This window comes from Ranitomeya imitator, chromosome 3 (genome assembly GCF_032444005.1).
Source record: "Ranitomeya imitator isolate aRanImi1 chromosome 3, aRanImi1.pri, whole genome shotgun sequence".
In the NCBI taxonomy this organism is placed as follows: Eukaryota; Metazoa; Chordata; class Amphibia; order Anura; family Dendrobatidae; genus Ranitomeya; species Ranitomeya imitator.
The window spans coordinates 212,093,138-212,110,565 of NC_091284.1; the positions used below are offsets into that span (position 1 = coordinate 212,093,138).

General features: G+C 44.6%; 1 protein-coding gene across 1 annotated transcript in view; it reads right to left on the reverse strand.

Annotated features, from left to right (window-relative positions):
• Positions 1–9,088, reverse strand: part of SYT6 (synaptotagmin 6) — a 790,087-nt gene extending 780,999 nt beyond the window's left edge. The window contains exon 1 of the mRNA XM_069761777.1: positions 8,700–9,088. Coding sequence (XP_069617878.1) covers positions 8,700–8,859 — 160 coding nt within the window. The 5' untranslated portion in view covers positions 8,860–9,088. The remainder of the gene's footprint in view (positions 1–8,699) is intronic.
• Positions 9,089–17,428: the final 8,340 nt, after the last annotated feature.

The following is a 17,428-nucleotide window of genomic DNA, read 5'->3' on the forward strand; positions in this document are numbered from 1 at the left end:
CATCGTTTGATGCGGCTGTTCGGTGGGTGCGAATGTACGGGCCTGGAGCATTGCTGGCAAAAACGGACATCGAGTCGGCATTTAGGCTCTTGCCGGTGCACCCGCAGAGCATTCCTTTGTTAGGTTGTTGGTGGGAGGGTGGTTTTTACTTGGATAGGTGTTTGCCTATGGGATGTTCTATTTCCTGTGCATTGTTTGAGACTTTCAGTACCTTTTTAGAGTGGGTAGTGAGAGATGTATCGGCCGTTCCTTCTGTCATTCACTATTTGGATGATTTTTTGTTTGTTGGTCCACCGGATTCAGCAGTGTGCTGTCATTTACTTGGGACCATGGAATGGGTGGCCGGACAGTTTGGTGTTCCTTTGGCACAGGGAAAAACGGAGGGCCCCTGCACGGTCTTGAGTTTCTTAGGGATTCTCATTGATTCTGAGAAAATGGAGTGTAGGTTGCCTGATGATAAGTTGGAGTTGCTTAAGCGAGAGGTGAGTCGGATTGGAAAATTGCGGAAGACTTCATTGAAGGAGTTGCAGTCGCTGCTGGGCCGCCTGAATTTTGCTTGTCGTATTATGCCAATGGGCAGGATATTTTGCCGCAGATTGTCCAGGGCGACGGCTGGAGTTCGGTCGGCTCATCATTTTATTCGTTTGGGTAGAGAGCATAAGGAGGACCTTCTTGTTTGGCAACGTTTTTTGGAAGGCTATAATGGCAGGTCGCTTATTCAGCAGGAGGATCTGAATGCTTTTGATTGCGAGATCTACACAGACGCAGCAGGTGGAGTTGGTTATGGGGCCTACTGTGGAGGAAAATGGAGCGTCGGGGTGTGGCCAGAGGATTGGCGAAAGAAGGGGCTCACCAAGAATTTGGCATTGTTGGAGTTGTTCCCGATTGTGGTGTCAGTGTTTGTTTGGGGTGACAGCTTTCGTGATCGGCGAGTACGTTTCCATTGCGATAACTCGAGCGTGGTGGCCGTGATTAACAGCTTATCTTCTTCTTCCCCTCCAGTAATTAGGTTGGTCAGGGAGTTGGTACTGAGATGCTTGGAGTTGAATGCATGGATTACGGCGGTGCACGTGCCAGGAGTTCAGAACAATATAGCTGATGCTTTGTCTCGTTTGCAGTGGGACCGATTCCGGGATTTGGCTCCAGATTCGGAGGCGGCAGGAGCAGCATTTCCTTTGCATCTGTGGCAGGTGGTTACGGAAGGGGAGGCCGATTGATCCAAGCCTCGGTGTCAAACAGGACATGGTCAGATTATGCGGCGTCATGGGCCATGTGGGAAAGTTGGTTGTTTCAATGCGGCTCGGCTGAGTCAGATAGCGACAGGGCAATGGCGTTATTGGCACTGGTAGGTAAGGTCGTGGAGTGGGGTTGGTCCGTGTCTAGGTTAAACAAGTTTATAGCAGGTTTGGCTTTTGGTTTTCAGTTGCAAGGATTGAGGGACGTCACAAAGGACTTTGTTATACGGCAGGCGTTGAAAGGTTTTCGTAAGGGTAATTCGACTTTTGATAAGCGCAGGCCCATTTCTTTTGGGTTGTTGCAGCGGTTAGGGGAGGCCTTGGGCGTAATTTGTTCATCTCAGTTTGAGGTGGTACTGTTTCAATTGGCCTTTTCTCTAGCGTTTTTTGGTGCTTTGCGTCTGGGTGAATTGGTTTCCCCGAGCAAGGACAGGTCAGGTGGTCTTTTGGCGGAAGATGTGGTTTTTTGGGAAGGGGGAGTTGCCTTTTGGATAAGGCGTTCAAAGACGGATCAGCTAGGTAGGGGAAAGAAAGTAGTGCTAGGAAGGGTGGCGGGTAGCGGGATGTGTCCGCAACGCTGCTTAGAGGCATATTGGAATTTGTCATCAGTCAGGTCAGGCCCTCTGTTGCAACACCAAGAGGGGGATTTCTTGTCACGTTTCCAGTTTGTAGCCATTTTGAAGAAGGGCTTGGGTTTGCTGGGTGTTAACCCGGAAAATTTCGGCTCGCATTCTTTTAGGATTGGGGCCGCATCTGAGGCCGATGGTTTGGGCCTTGGGCCGGAGGTGATCAAGAAAATAGGCAGATGGAGTTCTAATCGTTACCTGTCTTATGTGCGGCATTAAATCAACAATGCGGGGTGAAGAGGGACGTCTTTGCGGATTGTTAATTATGGTTGTGTTTTTCAGGTCGTACCCCTCTTTTGGCGTGGATTGTCGGACACTCTTTCGTTTATTGGGGCGCCCTCCGGGCCGATGCGCGCGCGAATGGTAGGCAACTGGGTTTCGGCCGAGAGGCAGTGATCATCCGTTGGATGGGGACTCATGGTATGTCGTGGCGTAGTTTTTTGCCGGAATTCTCCCGCGCCGCCCGTCTGGATCGCCCTCCGGATATTTTAGTGGTTCACTTGGGGGGTAATGATTTGGGGGCAAAACCCGTGAGGGAACTCATTCGGGATATCCGTTATGACTTGTTGAGGCTGTGGGTATCTTTTCCCGGTATGCTGACTGTGTGGCCAGACATTGTGCCGCGGAAGACGTGGCGGGAGGCCCGTTCCCATAAAGGGATTAACAGAGCCAGGGTAAAATTGAACAGGATGGTGGCGAGTTTTGTGTCCCGGAATGGGGGTATTGCCGTGAGGCATTTCGAGCTGGAGGCCGGGGTCGGTAATTTTTGGAGGGATGATGGAGTGCATCTTAACGAGATCGGGATGGATTTATGGGCGCTCGGTCTACAGGAAGGAGTTGAAAGAGCTTTGGCGGTGGTGGGGCACTCACGAGCCTGAGGTGGTCAGGGCTGTTCGTGTGTGGCGGGGGGTGGGGTTCTTGGAGTTGGTGATGATGCTGATAGGGTTGATCTGGCTTTTGGTACGGGCTCTGGACGGGGTGTTTACCTCGGGAGCTTTGTGGTTGGTTTGCCCGAAATGGGTTACATGGTGCCCTCGAGCTGGTGGTTACGGCTGAGGGTAAATACGTGTTTTTTGTAAAAATTTTGGGTAGGCTCTCTGCCTATTATGAGCCAGATTTTTTAGCTCCAAGAGCCCCCCCCTCGAGGTTTTATATATTTACTGTTTACATGTTGTTATTTATGTATTTGTTTGTTAATAAAATGGCCGCTGTGGCCAAATTATCCAAAAAGAAATTAACGTGGTGGTGTGTTTTCCTGGGTAATAGATGGAGGGGTTAAGAGGGGCAAGGTAGTTGGGGGTGGGGGATGCTTTACGGAAAGGATCCTTTATTGGCCATACGCGGTCAAGAGGGGGGGCTGTATGGGGCGCAGCTAAAAGGAGGCCCCCACATGACTGCGTTGCCATGGGAGCAGTGCAGTAGGTTTTCTTTTAAAAAATAAAGGTGTTATTGAGTAAAGGAGCCCGGGGATTGGAAGAGTAGGATTTGGGGTGGGGATTTATGCAAAAAGGGAGGTGGGGGCTTGGGAAAGTGCGGGAAAAGGGGAGATCAGTTACCTTAGACGGGCGAAGTGAGTCCCTCCCACCCTCCCTGTTTTAGCGGTTCTATGAGGCAACGTAGCTTTAGGCAAGATCGGCGAGTTCGTCAATTCTTAAGGTAAAAAAAAAAAAAAAAAAAGGGGTCTTTTGAATTATATTTCTTTTCTGTTGATTTATTGAAGGCAAGCATTCTGTATTATTGTCACAGTGGCGTTGGCGGGGGGTGGGGTTCTTGGAGTTGGTGATGATGCTGATAGGGTTGATCTGGCTTTTGGTACGGGCTCTGGACGGGGTGTTTACCTCGGGAGCTTTGTGGTTGGTTTGCCCGAAATGGGTTACATGGTGCCCTCGAGCTGGTGGTTACGGCTGAGGGTAAATACGTGTTTTTTGTAAAAATTTTGGGTAGGCTCTCTGCCTATTATGAGCCAGATTTTTTAGCTCCAAGAGCCCCCCCCTCGAGGTTTTATATATTTACTGTTTACATGTTGTTATTTATGTATTTGTTTGTTAATAAAATGGCCGCTGTGGCCAAATTATCCAAAAAGAAATTAACGTGGTGGTGTGTTTTCCTGGGTAATAGATGGAGGGGTTAAGAGGGGCAAGGTAGTTGGGGGTGGGGGATGCTTTACGGAAAGGATCCTTTATTGGCCATACGCGGTCATGGGGAACACAGCTGTGGAGCATGTCCAATAAAGGTATTAACTATTGCGGGGGTACAGAGACATCTGAAAAACCTGCAGCATTACCACCCATATGCCATATTGTCTTATAGTAGGTTATTAAGGCATTAAGTTCTTCCTATACTGAAAAAGTTCGACCTCTCCTTAATTATATAGTATTTTTTAGCTGGACAGTCTCGTTACTAAAGTCACTCATTTAGAATATGCTGTACCTGTTGGGTATAAAGTCTTTGGCTATCTTTTGGATATCTCCATTGTGTTGTATTGTAATATCTACAATTACATGTCTGCATAAAGGATTTTGTTTGCTTACAAACAGGAAACTGCTTCAGCTAGCGTAATGATGACAAGACCACGGCTTATCATGATTAAGTATTTATGATCGCTGGCAGATGACATATGTCAAGCCCTCACTTGTTTAAAATGAGGAGAACTGGAACATAAAGTTTCAAAGCAACAAGTGATCAGCTATGCAATGCAAACTTTTCTAGCTTTTATCTCCCTGCTATAACAACCAGATATTTATTACTGACTACTGCGGCCTAGTGTTGTACTGTATTATCTGTGTTACATTTAGTGTTAACATCTTGTAGTATTAGCGTCCTCCTGTATGGGGTTTGTAGATTAGTTTTGTGTATATGGTTCTTTTTTTTTATTGTATAATATGCTGTCACAACCCTGAAGAAATATTGCTAACAAGTCAATTGTCTTCCTATCATTGGAGCCATATGGACCATCTGAATGATTAAAACATGAAATACATAATAAATAATAAAGAACCTCATCGGCTTTGACTTGGTCCAAACCTACAAGGGCTTTACTAGCTTTTCAAAACACACTTAATCAGTATAATTACTGGCACAGCTTTAAAAGGATGGGTTCATCCAAAATTGTCAAAGTAAGTTGAGTTACTGTAGGTACTAACGAGGGAGCAGAGCGCATTGTAGACTGGTGCATTGTATGAATGAGATGTCCTCAGGCAAGATCCCTTGTAGTTTTTATAAGTCATTTCACAACACAGTGTGTACTATGGAGCCTTATCAATCATGAAAGGAGAATGTACAACTCCGTAATATTCCTTTACACAAAACAGACAAATCTGCCTCCATTGTCAATCTCCAGCCTCGACGATGTGTATGCATGAACGATCTAAGAGAATCAAGCACTCAACTAGTAAATGAGAACTGGAAGAATGAAGATTTTAAAACATGAGTAGTGTCCTATAATCCAGTCAGCTTCATTAATAGGAGCTCAGCCTCTGTTTCTAGACTCTAATTTACTCCAATCACAATTATAACATGTTGGTCCTTGTAGGGTGTGACATGTCCTGAAGTATCTGAGGGCTATTATAATCAGCTCACCAACAAAACACACTGGAGGGGATGATCTTCACAACCAATGAAAAAGTGGACTCATGAAATCAGGAGATTTAAAAGAATGTACAGATACATTGAAAACTAGATTGTAAGCTTGCTAGTAGGACCCTTCCTCCTGGAACTGGTGAAATATGTCTTACTTTGTAATGTCTACATTGTCTGCACATGTCCTTGCCTAATTGTAAAGTGCTGTGGAATATGTTGGTGCCATATACATAAAATTATTACTATAATTACAATTATTATTAAAACTGTAGATAAATTAGATAGATGGATAAATAGATATGATATGAATAGACAAATATGAGATAGATCTATAGATAGATGATAGATAGTGTAGATAGATAGTGTAGATAAATTAGATAGTGTAGATAGGTAGATAGATAGATGATAGATATATAGTGTAGATAGATAGATAGATAGATAGATAGATAGATAGATAGAAAGATTGATAGATAGTGTAGATAGTGTAGATAGATAGATAGATAGTGTAGATAGGGAGATAGATAGATGATAGATAGATAGATAGATAGATAGATAGATAGATAGATAAATAGACAGATAGATAGTGTAGATAGATAGATGGATAGATAGGTAGACATGATATGAATAGACAATGATAGATAGATAGATAGATAGATAGATAGATAGATAGATAGATAGATATGAGATAGATAGATAGATAAATAGATAGATAAGAGATAGATAGATAGATAGTGTAGATAGTGTAGATATATAGTATAGATAGATGGATGGATAGATAGATAGTGTAGATAGATTAGATAGATAGTGTAGATATTTAGTGTAGATAGATAGATAGGTAGTGTAGATAGATGGATAGATAGGTAGACATGATATGAATAGACAATGATAGATAGATAGATAGATATGAGATAGATAGATAGATAAATAGATAGATAAGAGATAGATAGATAGTGTAGATAGTGTAGATATATAGTATAGATAGATGGATGGATAGATAGATAGTGTAGATAGATTAGATAGATAGTGTAGATATTTAGTGTAGATAGATAGATAGGTAGTGTAGATAGATGGATAGATAGGTAGACATGATATGAATAGACAATGATAGATAGATAGATAGATAGACATGATATGAATAGACAAGGATAGATAGATACAGTCTGAGATAGATAGATAGATAGATATTAGATAGATAGATAGATAGATAGATACGAGATAGATAGATAGATAGATATTAGATAGATAGATAGATAGATAGATAGATAGATAGATAGATAGATAGATAGATAGATAGATAGATATGGGATAGATAGATAGATATGTGATAGATTAGATAGATAGATAGATATGGGATAGATAGATAGATAGATAGATAGATAGCAACCGGTTGCAGCACACCAAAGAGATATGGCAAAAACAGTAGTTTATTAGCCCATAATGATGACATTTCTGTTTTAAAGTGCTTGTGTAGGGTTCACACTTTAGAAACGAAACATCACCATTATGGGCTAATAAACCACAGATTTTTCCCATATCTCCTTGGTGTGCTGCCCCCAGTTGCTGTTTTTTTGGCTGGATAGCTTAGTCTTTGCCAGGTAGGTTTTGCACCCAGATTCTTTCTGGTGCTACTCATGCTTTTTTCTAGATAGATGTGTCCCTGTTCTACTGTACATACCTCATTATGCGCTAACAACCTTTATTTTTGCATGTTCATCTTACTTGAATAATAATACAGTTTGCATTCAATGTTTTCAGTGTTTTCATATATTTTGGCTCCTATAGAATGTTGCTGTGGTTTCTTTTTCTATATAATTCAGCTATAGCAGCTGGCACCTGTTCACACCTAGGAGGTGCTGGTCAGGTTTTTTCTTTATATTTTACTATTGGAGGTGTGACTGCCTCCAGCAGCCTGAGTCTGTACTCCTCCCACTGACAGCAGGTGACGTATATCAGTTCTACTTACCTATTTGAATTGTAGGCTCATGGCCCAGGAGAGACATGTTGAGCTAGTAGCTCAAGAGAGGTAAGTACAGTAGAACAGGGACCCATCAGAAGGAGGTCAACTTACTGCGGTTGATGGGCACACATGAATTGGCCAATTTATGTTCTAAGAACCTTCATTTTGGTAGGTTCATCTCACTAAATCATCAATACAGTTTAGATTCAATGCGTTCAGTGTTTGCTTATATCTTGGCTCCTATAGAGTGCTGCTGTGTTTCTTTATAAATAGATAGATACTGTAGATAGAAGGATCGATATGTGTAACGTAAGTGTGACTGTAGATGGGACTATTACATTCTGCAGCCTGAGTGATTTGAATTAATGGCAGTGATAAATGGGATGTAGACTATTATTTCATAGGTTATGTCACCTGGACCTTGTCCTGTCACTCACTTTCTGGTTCCACTTCCTTATAGATTGCTAACATGCATAAGGTGTGCAGAACTCTACTGCAGCTGGAGTTGGAGATGTTACCTATCGGTTGGACAATATCATAATTTCCATTTAAGCTGCACACTGCTTGTGCACAACTGCAGATGCAAAGTACTGTGCATCTTCCCATATTAACCCCGTACAAAGTGTGCAATAAATGTGACTTGAAGACGTCACCTTTTTACAACTTATTAGATAAGAGTGTTCACATGTGCGACTTTAAGATTCAATGATGTGTTATCATGAACGAAAAAAAAACAGGGTGCTGGAAAATGATGGGGTAGTGGAATATACTAATGAATGGATAAGAGCGCTGTGAACGGGACATGGCAATGTGATCTTGTCTCTTTAATATTACGTTGTCTTGTATGGTCAGCTAGCCCCGACTGCATTTGGTTCAGTGTTATTCTTGCCTCAAGGGCTACACAGACTAAAGAGAAAATGAATCAGACATGTGCGCTGTCCATGGTGCTGAAATCTCTTTAGGCTGCAATAGTCATAGTCTATGGATCGTTATACGATTATGGTGCATGTACTTATACACCGCAATAGAAAAAAAAATACATTTTTTTTTTACCTAGAAATGTAGCAGAAGCAATTGAAGAATGCTTGAGTTTTATCATTTGGCTCAACCCATCAGGGTGCGCTAAGAGTTAAACGTCAATTTAATTTCTGCTACGTCTTTAAGACAAAAAAAAAAATTTCTCTGCTACTCCAACCATCGTGAGCATAGTTTAGTAGCAACTAAATAAACTTAATGACTAGTTGCCTTGTGTAATGGCGCTCCCCTACAACACACACACACGACAAAAGCATTCTCCATTACCTGGCTCAGTTATATGTAGCGTCTGATCCGAGGGTAACAGTAAACGAAACTCTGTGCAAGTTTTCTGTTCCAAGTCGGCCACTTGCTTCTTGCAAAGATCTGCGATGATGTGTATTGCCTTGTGACACAAGTTTGCATCTTCTCCTGTTGCCTTATTCATTTCCCACAGAGCATCCTTCTCCGCTCTGGCTTTTCTCTCTCTCTCTTTTTTTCCAAACCAACCAAAAGATTGTGGGGGGTGGGGGGAGGTGAAAAAAAAAATCAACAATTCATAATATCAGAGGAAGAAAACGTATCTCTGTCAGGGTCCTGAAATACTGCCTTATGTGGCAGCAACATCCACAGGGAATTTCGCTATTGAAGCCTTCATTGAAGTTCCCGGAGAGTCTGATTGTCTTATTGCCTGGGATCAGATATCTCATTTACTGCTAAGGCGGTTCCTACACCAAGATCCTCCTACTACATTAAATTGTTTGATTCTCTAATGCTACATTTTTTTTTTCTGAAACTGAAGAGCAAAGAGATGTTAACCTCTTAATAACTCAGATGTGTTTTGCTGGCTTCAAGTGGACCGGCTGTAGGCAGACGATGCCTATAAATCTTTCGACATGCTGATTTCAATTGTTGGTTTCTGCTGGGCACTTAGATAACGAGGCAGCACAGCAAGACAGAACACAAATATTATGCAATTACTGATACACTGTCTCATTTATTAGGAAGATAGTAAGCAAATTGACACCAGGCGATGGAAATAATCAGCGAAGATGTAACAAGCAACGTGTAGTCATATTGGAAGGTCTGTTCTTTACTATATCATGTTCCGCATTATCTAGCGGAAAATATAATATTCTGTATGAAGCATTTGACAAATACATCTAGGGAGGATTCAAGAACCTTGTCTTTGGAAAATAAGATCTGTGTCCTGTGTTTTATTGCTGCTGATGTAGTACAGATAGAAAATGAATCTTTACCGAGACTGAATCTCAACAGAACAAATCACTTTCCCCTTCCTATCCCTTTAATAGTGCTAGGGGGTCACTCCCGTGGGACTCCCCACTATTAAACTATTTATACTCATTGCTTGCAGATAGTCATACCCTATGCTGTTCACGAGATATCTAATGTAGCTGCTCTAATCGAAAAACATAAAGTGAATGTACAGTATTCACCAGAGGTTTCTTGCATGTATTGTTGCCTGGGTCCTAATAAATTGCACATACAGAGATATTGCATTAGGGGGACCGCATTTACTGTACTAGTTAGAAATGATGAAGGTGATTTTTTTTTTTTTATTTAGTCATTTCGAAGGCAAAAGTCCATGAAATTTCAAGAAGTGGATTGGCTGTCTCGTAAAACATAACTGCTATCTACTATCATAATTATGAAATAAAATATTGCCTGGGATTTATCAAGGGAATCATTGAATATTATTTGAAATTTTTCACCTGTTAAATTAAAACTAGCAGCTGGAGTGGATTTAATTTTCCTTCCCCTGGATTAATTTAGTAATAGATATGTAAAACTGCCTTTGAAACACAAATTTTAATAGCTGGGAAAATGCATCTCTTAAGCTTTGAAGTTTCACTGCAGATACTATGATGCAGACAAATACAACAATCGTCTACATCAGTGGCGTAACTACAAAGTTAGGGGCCCCGGTGCGAACTTCCAAATGGGGCCCCCCCCCCTGCAGCCCTGCCATACAACTCAATGTAACCCCCATAGAATAATGGCCACACATGATGCTCAATACTGTATAACGGCCACCACACATGATGCTCCATACTGTATAATGGCCACACGTGATGCTGCATACTGTATAATGGCCACACATGATGCTGCATACTGTATAATGGCCACACATGATGCTCCATAGTGTATAATGGCCACACATGATGCTCCATAGTGTATAATGGCCACACATTGCTCCATACTGTATAATGGCCAGACAGTGCTCCATACTGTATAATGACCACCCACACATAGTGCTCCATAGTGTATAACGGCCACACAGTTCTCCATACTGTATAATGATCCCACATAATGCTCAATACTGTATAATGACCACAAATGATGCTCCATACTGTATAACGGCCACACATAATGCTCAATACTGTATAATGACCCCCCTCCTGTATGCATGGCTCATCTCCCTCCTATCCCATATACATAGCTCATATTACCCCTCCTGTATGCATGGCTCATATTCCCCCCTGTATGGCTCATATTCCCCCCTGCATGCCTTATATCCCCCCCTGCATGGCTCATATTCCCCCCTGCATGGCTCATATTCCCCCCTGCATGGCTTATATCCCCCCTGCATGGCTCATATTCCCCCCTGCATGGCTCATATCCCCCCCCCTGCATGGCTCATATTCCCCCCTGTATGGCTCATATCCCCCCCTGCATGGCTCATATTCCCCCCTGCATGGCTCATATTTCCCCCCTGCATGGCTCATATTCCCCCCTGCATGGCTCATATCCCCCCCCTGCATGGCTCATATTCCCCCCTGCATGGCTCATATCCCCCCCTGCATGGCTCATATTCCCCCCTGCATGGCTCATATTCCCCCCTGCATGGCTCATATTCCCCCCTGTATGGCTCATATTCCCCCCTGTATGGCTCATATCCCCCCTGCATGGCTCATATTCCCCCCTGCATGGCTCATATTCCCCCCTGCATGCCTTATATCCCCCCCTGCATGGCTCATATTCCCCCCTGCATGGCTCATATTCCCCCCTGCATGGCTTATATCCCCCCCTGCATGGCTCATATTCCCCCCTGCATGGCTCATATCCCCCCCTGTATGGCTCATATCCCCCCCTGCATGGCTCATATTCCCCCCTGCATGGCTCATATTCCCCCCTGCATGGCTCATATTCCCCCCTGTATGGCTCATATTCCCCCCTGCATGGCTCATATTCCCCCCTGTATGCAGGCTTATCTCTCCGCTCCTGCTCCTGCTCGGCGCGCCGGCTTATGTCCTCCTTCATCCCCCCCCCGTCCCCCCGTCCCTCATACTCACCTGTCTTCCCACTGCACGGCCGTGCCGACATCCCTCGCGCTCTGTCCCGACTCCAGGCGGCGGCGCCGGCGCAGCACCTTCTTCCTGCTTGAGCGGTCATGTGACACCGTTCAATAAGATCATGAATATGCGCATATTCATGATCTTAATGAGCGGTGTCACGTGACCGCTCAAGCAGGAACGAGCTGCAGTGCAGATGCCGAGACCATCGCTGGAGCAGGGTGAGTATTCAAGGCAGCGGCGGCGGTGGTGGCGGCGGCGGCGGGGAAGGGGGGGGGAGGCCCTGGAGCGGGGGGAGGCACTGCCAGTCCGAGCCTGCCTGCCGGGCCCGGGCCCCTGACCTGCCGGGCCCGGTCGCACTGGCGACCGCGGCGACCGCTGCGACTGCGGTAGTTACGCCACTGGTCTACATAAAAGGTTATATTTCTTTTACTCGAAAGAATCAGAGGATCATAATATGCGCTTTGGATTATTGATAATGTAGAACTTGTGCATAGACATGTATGCAAAAGTTTAAAGCTGGCTTTACAATGCACAACCTGTTGCCGATCACAACCGTCGATTGGCTTTAACTGTACTTCTGATGCACACAGAACAATTAAGATCGTTCAGTGCTTGTTAGACTGTCATTGTTCTTTGCAGCACAACGTCATGTTTATAGAGTACTAGAAATAGGCTCGATGCTATCGCACCGAGATGGCAGTGAAATTAACATCTGTGTATGCAGCCATGTCATTACTGCGCATGCGTGGGTAGAGTGGGTAGAGTGCGCAGTTGTGGCTGTTACTGCGCATGCGGGGACATGTTTGTCACTTGCGTAGGTGCAGTTCATGGCCTTGCAGCCACGAACTGCACCTACGCAAGTAATACTGCGACAGTGCCTTATGGGATTCGGGGACAGTGGTCAGAAGTCCCAACTGGTGATTATATATATAGATGATGTGCTGATGAGAATAGCGATTTTTAAGCAGAGTTAAAAATGTCACCCCAGGAAAGAGTGTATTGCTGATTATGGTTGAGCGAAGCGGATCAGACAAATTAAAAAATCGCCGACTTTCGGCAAAGTCGGGTTTCATGAAACCCGACCAGATCCTAGTGTGGGATAGGCCATGAGGTCGGCGATCTTCGTGCCAAAGTCACATTTTGCATGACGCTTTCATCGCCATTTTTCAGCCAATGAAGGAGGACGCAGAGTGTGGGCAGCGTGATGACATAGGTCTCGGTCCCCACCATCTTAGAGAAGGGCATGACAGTGATTGGTTTGCTTTCTGCAGTGTCACGGGGGCTATAAAGGGGCGTGCACGCCGACCGCCATCTTACTTCTGCCGATCGTAGCATAGGGAGAGGTTGCCGCAGCTTCATCAGAAGAAGGGATATAGTTAGGGAGGGAAGATTAAGCCCTGAAACTGCTTGTGCTGTAGCAATTTCCACTGTCCAACACCACCATTTTTTTGCAGGCACAGTGGAGGCTATATTTTTGTGCATCAGCTCTGTAGCTTATTAGGCTGCCTTATAAGGCTCCCTGATAGCTGCATTGCTGTTTGCACGCTGCTGTGCAAACCAACTGCTTTTTTAAAAGCAAAAATCCTGTTGCTCCTTTCTGCATAGTTATCTTATTTATTTGTCCACACTTTTGTGTGCAGCAGTCCTTTTTATTGCTGCCATACTTTTCCTGAGATCACTGTAGGGAGATTGAAATTGTACTACAGTCCTTGTATTTTTTCATATATCTTCCAGCCACTTTCTGCCACTTAGATTGCATTGTTATATACATTAGGCCTGAGTTTTGGGTCAGTCTCCCTCCCAAAAAGGGGAGATTCAAATTCTCACAAAGTGTAACTACTGCAGTCCTGTTAGTTTGGTGTATGTGAGCCAGCCACTTTCTGCCACTTAGATAGCGTTGTTCTATACACTGGGCCTAAGTTGTGGTTCAGTCTCCCCAAAAAAAGAGGGAGATTCAAATTCTCAAAAAGTGGATATACTTCTGTCCTGTTAGTTTGTCGTATATCAGCCAGCCACTTTCAGCCACTTACATTGTGTTGTTTTTTGTACAGGGCCTGAGGTTTGGTTTAGTCTCCCCCCAAAAAAGTGAGATTCAAATTATCACAAAGTGGATATATTTCAGTCCTGTTAGTTTGTGGTATATCAGCCAGCCACTTTCTGCCACTTACATTCTGTTGTTTTATGCACAGGGCCTGAGGTTTGGTTTAGTCTCCCCAAAAATAAGTGAGATTAAAATTATCACAAAGTGGATATATTTCAGTCCTGTTAGTTTGTGGTATATCAGCCAGCCACTTTCTGCCACTTACATTGTGTTGTTTTATGCACAGGGCCTGAGGTTTGGTTTAGTCTCCCCCCAAAAAAGTGAGATTCAAATTATCACAAAGTGGATATATTTCAGTCCTGTTAGTTTGTGGTATATCAGCCAGCCACTTTCTGCCACTTACATTGTGTTGTTTGATGCACAGGGCCTGAGGTTTGGTTTAGTCTCCGCCCCAAAAAAGTGAGATTCAAATTATCACAAAGTAGATATAGTTCAGTCCTGTTAGTTTGTGGTATATCAGCCAGCCACTTTCTGCCACTTAGATTGCGTTGTTATATACACTGGGCCTAAGTTGTGGTTCAGTCTCCCAAAGAAAAGGGTAGATTCAAATTCTCACAAAGTGGATATACTTCTGTCCTGTTAGTTTGTCGTATGTCAGCCAGCCACTTTCTGCCACTTACATTGTGTTGTTTTTTGCACAGGGCCTGATTTTTTGTTCAGTCTCCCCCCAAAAAATGGAGATTTAAAATCTCAACACGTTTATATACACCTTCTACCTTGTTTTACAGTACCATATAACGGTTGTTATTTTGGTTAGATTTTCCAAAAAATGAGGAAGTCAGGTGGAAGAGGCCGTGGGCAGTGGTTGTGAGCTGGTACTGATGGTGGTGGTGCATCTGGTGGTAGTGGCAAAAGCACAATAGCACCTAAGGCTGGAGGTGTTGAGCCAGCATCATCGTCTGGCTACACAAGGCCTCGAAGGCTCCCTTATCTGGGAGTAGGAAAACAGCTTTTAAAGCCGGAGCAGCAGGAAAAAGTTTTGGCTTTCCTTGCTGACTCAGCCTCTAGCTCTTTCGCCTCCTCTTCAGAAAGTTCTAAATATAAAAATATAAAAGCAGTGAGTCGTCAGTGGATGCTCCCGGTCAGGAACAAGACGCTTCCTTGTGTCCTTCACCCAAACCAAAAGTGAAGGATGCATCAGGCGACACTACAGGTTACTCCATGGAGCTCTTTACGCATACCGTGCCTGGGTTAGAAAGGGAAATTGTTAACTGCCCATTACAAGATGAATGGGACATGGAGTGCATTGATGAAGAGCCACAGCTAGATTATAATGCTGTTCCATTGACTCAGATCAGTACATTGCCCTCACAGTGTACTGAGCCAGAATCTGACCCTGATGATACTATGGTGCCCCGTCCCGAACGCTATAGCACCTTACATGGTGACACAGAGGAACGTGCACTTTACATTGAAGAAGAGGTGATAGATGACCCAGTTGTTGACCCAGATTGGCAACCACTGGGGGAAGAGGGTGCTGCTGCCAGTAGCTCAGAAGCAGAGGAGGATGATCCACAGCAGCCATCTACATCACAACAGCTGTCATCTGGCAGGCCCGTATCAGGCCAAAAACATTTGTCAAAAACAGTTTTAGGACAGCGTGGCCATCCGGTGAAAGTAGCACAGCATGCAATGCCTGAAAAAGTATTCCATAGTAGGAAGAGTGCAGTGTGGCAATTATTTAACCAAGATCCAAATGATCAGTCAAAAGTTATCTGTAAGAAATGCTCAAAGACCTTTAGCAGAGGGAAGAATCTTCAAAATTTAAATACAATGTGCATGCTTACACATTTAACCAGCATGCACTTGCAAGCCTGGACTAACTACCAAACGTCCCGTACCGTTGTTGCACCTCCTCAGAATGAAGATAGTCAGCAACACTACATTGGTTCCCTCACTGTAAGCCCACAGGTTAGGACACCACCAGCAGCAAATATGGAGGTATCGTCGTAAGGCCAAAGCAGTCAGGGAATCACAAGGTTATTGGAAGGAAACACTGTATGTAGGCCAACATCGAGAATACCATCACCAACCCTCTCTCAATCCGCCATGTCCACCACCACCACCACCGCTAGTTCCACCATAAGCACCTCTCCAGTCCAACTCACCCTACAAGAGACTCTCGTTAGGAAAAGAAAGTACTCATCCTCTCATCCGCGTACACAGGGTTTGAACGCCCACATTGCTAGACTAATCTCGCTAGAGATGATGCCCTACCGGTTGGTTGAAAGCGAAGCTTTCAAAGCCCTGATGGCCTACGCAGTACTACGCTATGACCTACCCAGTCGACACTTCATTGTGAGAAAAGCCATCCCAGCCCTCCACCAGCATGTCAAAGACCGCATTTTCCATGCACTGAGGCAATCAGTCAGTGGAAAGGTGCACCTCACAACAGATGCATGGACCAGTAGGCATGGCCAGGGACGTTACATGTCCATCATGGCACACTGGGCTAATGTAGTAGATGCAGGGTCCACAGGTGACAGCCATAGTGGGACAGTTCTGCCTAGCCCACAGTCTAGGAAACAGTTGGCTGTAGGCGTTCGCCATCCCTCCTCCTCCTCCTCCAGAAGTGAAAGCTCGTCCACAGAGCCCAGTCGCATGACCACTCCATCCGCAGCTGCCAGTGTTACACACGAGGTGTCCCATTATCGAACAGCTAGTGGTAAGCGTCAGCAGGCTGTGTTAGCAATGAAGTGTTTGGGTGACAACAGACACACCGTGGAAGTACTGGCCGAGTACTTGCAGCAACAAACTCAGTCATGGCTGGGCAGTGTACATCTTGAGGCAGGCAAGGTCGTCAGTGATAACGGAAGGAATTTTATGGCTGCCATAGCCATTTCAGAGCTTAAACATATACCTTGCCTGGCTCACACCTTGAACCTGGTGGTGCAGTGCTTCCTCAAAAATTATCCTGAGTTACCAGCCCTGCTCCTGAAGGTGCGAAGACTTTGCTCGCACATCTGCCGGTCGCCCGTACACTCCAGCTGTATGCTGAACCATCAGTGATCGCTGAATCTTCCCCAGCACCGCCTAATAATTGACGCTGCAACAAAGTGGAACTCCACACTGCACATGGTTCAGAGGCTGTGCGAACAGAGGCATGCTTAAATTAATTTGTGGGAGGATACACATGCATGGGCAGGCAGTTGGATGACAGACATGGTGTGCAGTGGTCGAAGCTCCAAGACCTCTGTCAAGTCCTTCAGTGTTTTGAGGAATGCACACGGCTGGTAAGTGCAGACAACGCCATCATAAGCATGAGCATCCCACTAATGCGTCTGCTGATGCAAAGTTTGATGCACATTAAGGAGCTGGCATCTGCAGCCGAGGAGGAAGGAAGCCTTGATGACAGTCAGCCATTGTCTGCTCAGGGAACGCTCCTGGACAAGGTGGCGGACGAAGAGGAGGAGGACCAGGAGGATGATTGGGATGAATATTTATGGGAGGAGGATGCTTCACAGGGGGCAATAGAAACTGGTGGCATTGCAAGGTCAGGTATAGGGTTTTTGTGGGACACAAGTGATGTTGATTTGCAAGAAAGTGCTTCTCAACCCAGCACAAGCAGTGAATTGACACCTGGAACATTGGCCCACATG